At 42.6% G+C, this 10,419-nt stretch overlaps 2 protein-coding genes across 4 annotated transcripts in view; both read left to right on the top strand.

The window, feature by feature from the left end:
• The first annotated feature begins 970 nt into the window (after positions 1-970).
• Positions 971-6,158, top strand: anxa1a (annexin A1a). 2 transcript variants are annotated; one of them, XM_012830378.3, is made up of 13 exons: positions 971-1,099; positions 1,794-1,867; positions 2,292-2,376; positions 2,765-2,859; positions 3,109-3,222; positions 4,266-4,356; positions 4,513-4,592; positions 4,722-4,778; positions 4,990-5,083; positions 5,301-5,396; positions 5,528-5,586; positions 5,683-5,805; positions 5,944-6,158. In XM_012830378.3, the coding sequence occupies exons 2-13, from the start codon at positions 1,808-1,810 to the stop codon at positions 6,001-6,003; spliced, it is 1,014 nt and encodes a 337-aa protein (XP_012685832.1). In that variant the 5' UTR covers positions 971-1,099; positions 1,794-1,807; the 3' UTR covers positions 6,004-6,158. The 2 variants fall into 2 exon arrangements, with proteins under 2 accessions (XP_012685832.1, XP_031426115.1); XM_031570255.2 differs by having other exon boundaries at positions 1,017-1,091.
• A 2,076-nt stretch (positions 6,159-8,234) lies between these two features.
• Positions 8,235-10,419, top strand: part of mfsd3 (major facilitator superfamily domain containing 3) — a 22,647-nt gene continuing 20,462 nt past the window's right edge. Inside the window, exons 1-2 of one of the 2 annotated variants that reach the window (XM_031570253.2) lie at positions 8,235-8,387; positions 9,116-9,901. In XM_031570253.2, coding sequence (XP_031426113.1) covers positions 9,214-9,901 — 688 coding nt within the window. In that variant the 5' untranslated portion in view covers positions 8,235-8,387; positions 9,116-9,213. The remainder of the gene's footprint in view (positions 8,388-9,115; positions 9,902-10,419) is intronic. The other variant, XM_042708213.1, reaches the window with a different exon arrangement.

Genomic DNA, 10,419 nt, shown 5'->3' with positions numbered 1-10,419 from the left:
CTGTTGTTGGTTGCTAGAAGGCTTCACAACACTTCACAATACTGTCCGTCTGCTGGCTATACAAACAAACATCATGACACTGACCTGCACTGCCACGGTGCTCTAGCAGATATGATACACACACTGAGCACCTGCAACAGCGGTGGAGCTGTAGAGCTAGATTATGCTTGTAGGACCACAAAACCTTAAGGAATGTGGATATTTTTTTCAAACAAGGGCCTTGAATTGGGGGAAATGACAGAAATGACTAACCAGGACTCACAATGGACAGGTTTGGCTAAAGACATCTGTAGTTTAATGCCACACAGTGATGGGATATGTTCTGTTCAATAATATATATGATCATCACATACCGTGCCACCGATTCCATGAAGAAAAATCCATATTCTGAGAACATAGTAAAACAATTGCATTCCAGAGCAGGAATGTTTTTCTGAGATGGAATCCTAGTGTCACACTGGGTTATCACTGTAGTTCACCTCTTTGTCAAAGTGTGACCACACATGTTTCGAGAAATTCTGAACAGGGTGTGTCATCCCAACAGATAAGACTGTATAGGTGTGCAGCGGGTATTATGCTCTGTTCATTTTATACTTCCTTTAAATTTTATAATTCCTTTAAAATCAAAAGCATCTTTTCCCAGCAAACTGAAATGAGCAAGCTTGGCCAAGATAAAGCACAGGACACAGCAGAGATAATCATGTCTAGCTATTGTGATAAATTATAATTTTATAATGATTGCTGTCCCATGTTTTGAAGTGAAGCTGTTAGCAACACCTGACAGCTTGCCTGTTACTACCCCTGGCTGGTTTGTAGAGAGGAAATACGTGGCAGTTAGGCCTATCAGTATTTAAGCATGAGTATTTCAGTATATCAAGCGATAGCAATCTTTTATATTGTTGCAATGAGCTCAGGCCTCGCCAGCGTCAGTGTGGAAACTTCCTCCCCCGCCGCCAAACCAAACCCACTGTAAACTTCCAGCCCAGGCTGAACATGTGGTCCGCCAGCGTTGCTAGGTGTGGTTTCATTGGTATAAATACATGGCTTTCACTGCCGCCTACTCCGCGTTGTGAGTCTGAAAAATCTCTGCTGTGAGTAGGTAAGCCTTTATTTCCCATACAGCTGTGGTAAGACATACGCCTGGTAAGGTTTGGTCATCAAATTGTTCACAAATGTAAATAAAACAACGATTTGGTATGCAAAGGTGTAAAACTTGTTATATAGTTCTGTTGCTTACACAGTTTTGTCATAACTTCAGTCTTTGTCAATGCGGAAACGAAAACGGTGTTCTAACTACAGTTGCTGGTTTGTACAGAGACTTGTACTTGAGGCTTTCAGTTGAAGAAGTAAAACTCACTGCACGCTGTAATTTGTTGGAAAGGTGTACAACTGTTCTTGGAATTTGGGCGTGGTCCGATTTTTTTCTTACTGGCAATTTGATTGAATTTGTCCGTTCTTTATGAGTGAGAATCTCTTTACGCGTGTGCTGTAAACTAACATTTTTATAATTTCATGAATGTATAGCTGATATAAAGCTATGATCAGTAATGATAGTTCGTGATTTACATCATTGCACTCTTCCCAGTAAATCTTAACCTTAGAGAAGTGACGTAAGACAAACCACAACGGCTATCTGAGAACCGTTTGCATAGGCGTCAGGGGACTGGCATTTTTAGAGTAGTACAGTGCTAAAAATCTAGCTGTCATTGGTACTGTGGTTACCAGTGTTTGGTTTCACACCTCATGATTATTATTCGTAGTAATAGTGTGTTCACTTGTTTGTTTCTGTACAGATACATCCTGAACCATGTCATTCATCCAGCAATTTCTTCAGCAGACAGTCTATTTGGGCATTCCGGAGGAGTCAGTAAGTTTGCATAACTTTGGCTAAACCAGAGAAGAACATTTTCCTTTTTTTCTTCTTCAGTGGAAAAAGTTACCAGTCTGAGTTCATTTGAAGAGAGAGAGAGAGAGAGAGAGCGGTGGGAGGAGTGGTGGAGTAAAAGGGTGAGAGAGGAGGAGAGGAAGAGGTACTCAGTAAAAAAAAAGAGGAAATTAATCTTTTTTCAGCAGGGTGACTCAGAGGAGGAGGAATGTTCTCTCCCCTGCGCTCCCCTCCCAATAGACCAAAATTCACTCCTCAAAACAAGATGGACGCCTTAGCCGTGTCTGTGTTTTTCTAACCCATGTTGCACTATTTTGTTGGGTGGGGATTTTCTTTTGTTTTCCATAACCTTTCTGTCCCACTACTGCAATATGTCTGATGACATCACATTTGCTGTTGCCAACAGAAACACAAGGGAACGGTGACTCCTTACCCACAGTTCAGTGCTGAAGGAGATGTTGGCGTTTTAGACAAAGCCATCAAAGCCAAAGGTCAGACCAAATGCAAGAACAACTTCACTGACTACTGAGAGACATCTGTCTCTTTAAATAACCATGCTAAGATATTCTTGAAATGCTCTGGTATGAAAATACATCCCCAGAGTGATGTGAATAACCCCTTGTTAGTGTGCATACCTAAGCAGGCTCTGGCTTGCAGGTGAGTGTGTGGGTCTTTGTATGTGTTTGCCCTTGACCAACTGCATTGTGTGGGTGGGTGTGTGTGTTTGTTCAGTTCTCTCCACTTATCACTCTGCACCCACTCCCAACATCAACTCGCACCCTACAGCATTGCTTGCTGAAACCCCTAAGACGTGAGCTTTGTGTCTGGGTGACTCTGCATACTATCCACTGAGGGTACTGTATCATGGATATCTTACAGGTGTGGATGAGACCACCATTATTGATGTGCTGGTGAAGAGGAGCAATGCCCAGCGGCAGCAGATCAAAGCTGTTTACATGAAGGCCACTGGCAAGGTAAAACACACTACCCACAAACTCTTGTGTTTATGTACAGACACATAAACACTTACGAATACACATGATCACATTCATGCGTATACCCTCAAACACATACAGGGCCTTCTAACATGCTTTCTTTTGTATACGTACATAGAATGCACCACACACACACACACCCGCTCATGTGATCATCCACACTACCCCTTATGATCATAATGTGGCAGTTAGGAGCCTGATGTCTCTCTGGCTGTGCACTGTGTCTAGCCCTTGGAGGGAGCGTTGAAGTCGGCCCTGAAGGGTGAGCTGGAGGATGTTGTTCTGGCTCTTCTCAAGACCCCTGCCCAGTATGACGCCCAGCTGCTCAAACTTGCCATGAAGGTCAGACTTTATATTTGGGGCGGGGGTGTAATTTTGATTGACTTTTAATGTGTTTACTTTATCAAGATTTGAGCTTTTTTTGGTAAATGTATGAATGTCTTCATGTTCGTTTAAGATTTAAGCATTTCCAAACTCTATAAAAGCACTGAAACTGAGACTCAGTCAAAGACTTTATGGTCGATGACATTGTAAGAGAAGTTCATTGCATAACATTGTGATGGCAGAATGTCTGTCTCTACAGAGGCTGTAGAGCCACCAGAGGGACTGCTTCATAGATAGCACAGCATGCGTGATTTATGAATACTGCATCTCAAACAGAAGGATTTGAATAAAAGCAAAACAATGTTGCGGTTGAGCGGGTATGACCAATAGACTGTGTGTCACATACTGAGTTTCCTCCTATCGTGTATTATGGGGGACTGTCTTCTCTGGTTTCTCTCTGTTGTCTTATCTTCCTGCTCATCTTGGCTCGCTTTCCAACCTGTGTCTGTTTTATCCCCGTTGCTGAGTGAGATTGTGTCCATCGGTGCTTAACCAACACTGCGGTGACCTGAACACACCCTGAACTTTTGCTCATTCTTTTGTTGTAGAAAACGGACTTAAATGAAACCTAAAGGTGCCCTCCGTGATTCTAATCCAGTAAAAAATTGTTGTCGAATTCAGCGAATTACTCCTGATGGTCCTCTAGCTGTCCACAGCTCTGGTGTTTGTTTGTACACAGCCCTGGCTCTGTACATGAAAAACAAACATAGTGACTCGGACTAAGCCATAAACAAGTCCAGCCAATCAACACATTGCTTTAAGAGCACAGAAGGGAGGGGTGTTTTTGTGACAATGTGATCGTCACTACAGATGAGTATGTGCTCTGACTGACATAACATCGAGCCTTTGGCGTTGCGGTCAGAGTGCATGTTCGGCACCCTTTAGACCCAGGTTCGAGTCCAGGTGGGGTGACCACGCTCTCCCTTTGCTACAGTTTGATTGGTTGCTAAGCTCATATATATCTCTATTTAACATTACATTTGATCTCAATCTCTATTCAGGGACTAGGGACAGATGAAGATACACTGGTTGAGGTCCTTGCCTCCAGGACCAACAGAGAGATCAAAGATATAAAAGTGGCTTACAAAGAAGGTCTGTGATATTTTTTTATTTTTAATTTTTTTTAAAAAAATTTTATAAACAATTTCACTCAATCAAATCAGACACCCCGCCATATTTCTGTCAGTGTCTTACATTGTTTAGATTAGTCTTGTAACACAACTAACCATCTTTGTTTTGTTGCTATAGAATACAAAAAGGAACTGGAAGATGACATCAAGTCTGACACAGGAGGCGATTTCAGGAAGGCCCTTCTTGCTCTCTGTAAGGTAGGGTTTTGGTGAAGTATCCTCTTCACCACATGATATGATCTATATCAGCCATTGTTTCACTATTTCTGTATGTGTTTCATACATTGTGTGCATATTTATAATTATTTATCTCTTTCTTGCTTTCAGGCCAGCAAGTCTGAGGACAACATTGTGAATGAGGACCGTGCAGACAGTGATGCCAGAGTAATTACAGTTCCTTAATTCATTGAAACCTCTAGTCAGAGGGCATATTTAGTTTTGCATACTCCAAGCTTTTTAGCATCATGGAGAAGCATAAATTGTCTAAGTCTTTTCAACTTACTCTTTGTGCCACAGTGAGTGGATGCAATAAAGTATTCAGTATGTCTAAAACACTGTGTATCCATAACTTTAATCCTGTAACTCCTCTTCCAAGGCTATATATGAGGCTGGAGAGCAGAGAAAGGGCACTGACTGCTCTGTTTTCATTGACATTCTCACCAGCAGAAGTGCTCCCCAGCTCCGTAAAAGTACGGTTTGTGATGTTACCTGAAAATACACCGCCATTGGACTTTGTTTGGTGTAGTTTACTCTTCTCAGTTGTCGTGTAGTTTTCTATTTATATTATTTAGTCCAACAACCAATTTGATTTTACTGTAAATAGCATACTGAAAAAACATACAACTAGACAAATACACAACAATGTTGTGTGCTGTGGTCACAGGTGTGGTCTGTTGGTTTACACAGTGTTCCAGATGTACTCCAAGTACAGCAAAGTGGACGTCTCCAAAGCCTTGGACTTGGAGCTGAAGGGGGATATAGAAAACTGTCTGACTGCTGTAGGTAAGATAAGTGCTAGAAGAGAAGAGCTGGACTAATATGCTACACCACGCATCACCATCCCTCATCTACACACATGGAGTTTTCATTTATTAACATTTGGTTTGTCTCATGGTCTCATTCTTGTCTTTCAGTGAAATGTGCTGGGAGCAAACCTGCCTTTTTTGCTGACAAGCTCTATGAATCTATGAAGGTAATATCATTTTTTTCTTTTTTAAGTAGTGCTGTAACAGAAAAGTGTAATCTTGGTTGACGTTGCGCTTGATGTCTTGTATATTGTGTCTGGTAGGGCTCTGGAACCAGGACAAAGGTCCTAACCAGAATCATGGTGAGCCGCTCTGAGATAGATCTGGGAAAGATCAAGGAGGAGTACACGAAGAAGTATGACAAGAACCTCTATCAGGACATTTTGGTAAGCCATTATAATGTTTTCAGATACATAGCGACGTATAGATTTCAATTGTATATCTTTTAAATTAAACACTTGGCAAGGAGGAAGGGTACACGAAAGAATTTGCAATACTGAGGTTCTGCTTTTCTCTGACCCTAGGATGACACCAAAGGAGACTATGAGAAGATCCTTCTGGCCATTTGTGGGAGTGAGAATTAACCACGTCCATATTAAAGAAGATATGAAACACACATTCTTACATGCAAAGTATCACACTGTTAAATGCCAAAACATATATAAAAATTGAAAGCTTCATGTTGCCATATTAAAAAAAAAGTCCACCAGTGAAGGCTGTGTGGGTGTTGTTATACCAACTGTGGTTTTGTGTTTGTCTCAGTGAAAATAGGAGAACAATTTACAGCAAGCCAGCACCCCTGCTGTAATCTGATAGCACACAGCCATGGTGCTACACATATGCCCTTGTATGGTTCTATTTAGGAAAGCTACATTTTGAGCAGGAAACTCAAAAATGAAGTTTTAATGTTTTATATTTTAATATTAAGTTTTAATATTTTAGTGATATTTTCTTCATTCATTTAAAATGTTGGTTCCACCACAACAGAGTCATTGCAGCAAGAAAGTTACAAAGGAGCATGAAAGCTATGTACGCCACAGAGTGACATGTGGGCTAGTATTGTCAAATAAATAAATCAAAATAATGTCTAGCCTGCCGATAGATTTGATTGAGGTTTGATTTACACATTAATCCGAGTGTGGATGAACATTATGTGGATATTTCACACAGTTGTGTGTGTGAGTCTTTTAGACTTTAAATTTACATTATGCCACAGTGGCATGGCAGGAGCACATCAAACCTGTACCTGCCTGTCCGGCAGCTATACTGAAGCTGAATGCAAGTACACCTTTTTTCTACTAATTATTAGGCAGATTACGTCAAACACTGTAGTCATCTTCCAGTGAAGTGGTTTCATGCGCTGCATAGCCTACTGTGGGCTTGGGCTGGGTTGTGGAAAAAGTCAATAAGCAGATTCCTAGAGAACGCTTTCCAGGATTGGCCACCTCCCAGTTCCAGGTGAACAGACAAGGTTAGGTTAGAACATGCATCCTCTCCAGTCTGAAGAGTCTTCTGTGAATAGGTAGGGCATGGTTTTCCATTAAGACACAATTTCCAAGTAATGGTTCAAGCTGAGAAGCCAGTTTGAAGAAATGTGTACAAAGGGCATGAAGAGATCCAGACCGACTGGCATTTATGGGTGGAACACCAGTGTGAGTCACACCTTTAAGTGTATACTCTTCAAATTGACAACCTATACAATCATAATTCAGCTTTATTGACGCAACCATTGATCCATGCAAAAGCTAGAGGGACTTGAGAATTTAGCTGAATTTGATCAAAAGTCTAATGGATTATAATCAAAGGACTCTACCTTAAATCATTGTTTTCATCTCTGTCCCTTACAGCACCTTAGTAAAGGAATATCCTGCTGTGCTACAGATGAAGAAACACCAAGGAAGTCCAATAACATAACTTTTGCAAAATGAGGGAACACCCCCCCCCCCCCTGCTTTAAAAGTAAGAATATGCATGCATGCATGCATCTACTGAGAGACAGGGAGGTGGGAGGTGTGTGTGTTTAAAGAGGGGGAGAAAGATCTAGCCAAAGACAGAGAAGACTTTTTTTGTCCATATGCGTCAGAGTGCTTGGAATGTGCTCACCCATCCTTCATTAATCAACAATACTGCTTGACTACCTCAGACATTAGACACTTACATGGTCACTTAGACTAACAGGGGTTTAAATGACTCATTGGGAAAAAAACAAACTGCAGACAAAACAGGAATTTGACATCAATACAGGAATGTCTAAATGCCTTTCAATGAATATCACGAAATCAAACTTTTTATGGAACAAAGCTTTCCCTCAAACAATGCTGCAGATGTAATTTCTGTGTTCTTGTGTTGTTGTTCATCCATATTTGAGGTTGCTTCGTTCCTTTCCTTTGAAAGAAAACGAAACCTAAAAAAAAACAAGAAGTTAGGCTTACAAGATACTGGTATTGCCGTTGGTCTCATGCGAGTGGTCTATTTGAAGACATGCTTACCCTAGCCTCGCAGAAGATTGGCTTCATTGTCGACCAGACGCTCATATTATATTATGTTAACATATTAACAACATGTTATGCATGCCTATTTACCTCTCTATTCTACTATCTAATTAGGCTAAATGCACTGCCTCTCGCAATGGGAGTTCCTAACTTCCTCTCACAATGGAAGTTCCTAAAACATAGGATCTTGAAATACTTTGAAATGTAAGAAAACTGCAAGATAAATCTTGTAGAGGTTCACATACACAAACGTGGCAGCGTGGCTAGTCCTGTACATTTGAACTGCCTAGTCTTGCAGAGTATTCCATTGGTTTGTTGCTGATATGACGTCATCGGGCAGCGCGGAAGTGCCAAGGTTGGAAAGCAACATCAAGTGCGGTTTTGGACGGACTACAACGAGGATTTCTATCGTGGCTGATGGAAAAAAATTGTGTGAATGTGATTATTGGTGTTTAGCTGACCAGGGAGACTGTCCAGGTAGCTCTTCAGATAGCTTACACGATTTACTGCATGCACACCTCTTCTGGTTCTTACATGTCAACCCCTTCGGATGTCCACCTGTATAACCCTCGGGAAAAACCCTTATAATCCATAAAATAAAATCCGTAAAGTGGTGGGTGGGTGGTTGGCGTAAAACGATAGAACAACAAGAAGAGGAAGACTTCAGGAAACAAGCATCCGGGTGTTCTTTGTTTACCTTAGTGTGTGTTCGCATTATCGTTGTCAAAACGAATAGCACGCAATTGTGAACCAAAAATCCGTAAGACTTTATATGTCCGCAAACCATTTACATGGGGGGAAATTCGTAAGGGTTGACATGTATGCTGGTTTGAAAACAAAAGGTGCATGTGTGCCTTTGACGTAACGTTAGCCTGCATGAATGAGTCAGTCAGAATTTGCCCGTTAATGATGCATTGATCATACTCCTATGAGAGATTGCATGTGTGCGTGGTATACAATAGTTGATAAAGTAGAGGACATCATTATTTAAACTGTATTGTCCAATATAGGATAACGTTACATTACAAAATCTTGTCAAATAGCAAGAGATAAAAGGTGGCTTTTCTGACTGTTGTCAGTTGTGCACCGACAACCTGTGATGTACAATTGTATTATTGTAGAGTGAGTTGCTCTTGCATGAAACTGGTTCTCTATTCAAACTTGAGTTCAAATTAAAACTGTTCTGCTTTGTGCCTTTTTTTTAGGTTTTTAGGTTAGACTGTAGAAATCAGTAGTAGTACTCCCTCAGTAGGCTATCTGGTCCAAGATGAGCTGAGGAGTACCCAATTCCCCTCGTAGCATCATGAATGACAAACTGGTGTTCCTGGGCCTTCTCTACTTCGTCCAGGGAATCCCATATGGCCTGCAGTCCTCCCTACTGCCAGTCTACCTGCGTGGGGCAGGCCACTCGCTCACCCGCATCAGCCTGACCAAAGCCCTCTATTTCCCCTGGGTCCTAAAGGTCCTGTGGGCACCACTAGTAGACAGAGCGGGGACCAAGCGCTGTTGGCTGGTCGGGACCGTCACAGGCTTGGCGCTGACATGCCTGGCCAGTGCCTCTTTGTCTCCGGACCTGCAGTTCTTGGGGGTGGCGGGGGCACTGCTGGTAATGAACGTGCTGGCTTCCGTGCAGGACATTGCTGCAGACGGGGCCGCCATCAGGCTGCTGAAGGGGCAGGGCGAGTTAGGTCTGGGCAACACCGTGCAGGTGGTGGGCTACAAAGCCGGCTCGGTGTTCGCCGGTGGAGGGCTGCTCGCCGTGATCGACGTGGCCGGCTGGGGATGGATGTTTACCCTGCTGGCGTGCGTGTACGGAGGGGTGGCACTGTTCGTGTGGGGAGCGCCCATCCTGGATGGCGAGCTGTCGAAGCCCGCCGGGGAGGGCAGGAGGGCCTCCAACGATGCCCTGCGGCCCTGGAAGGTGTGGAGGAAGCTGATGTCTGTGCCAGGGACGCCGTGGACCGTCCTCTATGTCCTCACCTACAAACTAGGTAAATGTCATTATTACCACAGATGTATGCTCTTAATCATGTATCATTGTCATGTATACTCCTAATTCATTCCCAAGCATGGCAGGTAGGTCAGGGTCTCACCATTAAGTGAGCATGCCTGACTTGACTGTAAAAGTAGACAGTGTAAAAACTGCCCATGAAGATCAACTATGTATCTGACAGCTTACGTATGTGTCTATATTGTGATCCAAGATAGCGGCCTATTTATTGACCGTTACTTAGAGGTGAGGTCTGGTATTCGAATCCTTTTTGTCAAATTCAGCACATTGCTCCTCACGGTCATTTAACAGTGTCTGTGCACAGTCCTGGCTCTGTGAATGGGAAACAAACAAAGTGGCTCGGACCGAGCCATGCACTAGTCCAGCCACTCAACTCATTATTTCAGGAGCACAGACGGGAGGGTTATAATTTGATTGTCTGTTGAGATCAAATACCAACAACCTTTCGCCGGAATTGTAGACCCCACCTTTCACCTGTCCTTGTGCAAGCCTTTACCT

Source organism: Clupea harengus, chromosome 7, assembly GCF_900700415.2.
Source record: "Clupea harengus chromosome 7, Ch_v2.0.2, whole genome shotgun sequence".
Taxonomy (NCBI): domain Eukaryota; kingdom Metazoa; phylum Chordata; class Actinopteri; order Clupeiformes; family Clupeidae; genus Clupea; species Clupea harengus.
Note: the sequence above shows the minus strand (reverse complement) of the source record. Positions and strands in the feature narration are given on the sequence as shown.

Coding starts and splice junctions, on each gene's coding strand:
- anxa1a (XM_012830378.3), top strand. CDS start 1,808: ATGTCATTCATCCAGCAATTTCTTCAGCAGACAGTCTATTTGGGCATT. Junction 4,357..4,512: donor AAAAGTGGCTTACAAAGAAG/GTCTGTGATATT, acceptor TTGTTGCTATAG/AATACAAAAAGGAACTGGAA. Junction 4,593..4,721: donor CCCTTCTTGCTCTCTGTAAG/GTAGGGTTTTGG, acceptor TCTTGCTTTCAG/GCCAGCAAGTCTGAGGACAA.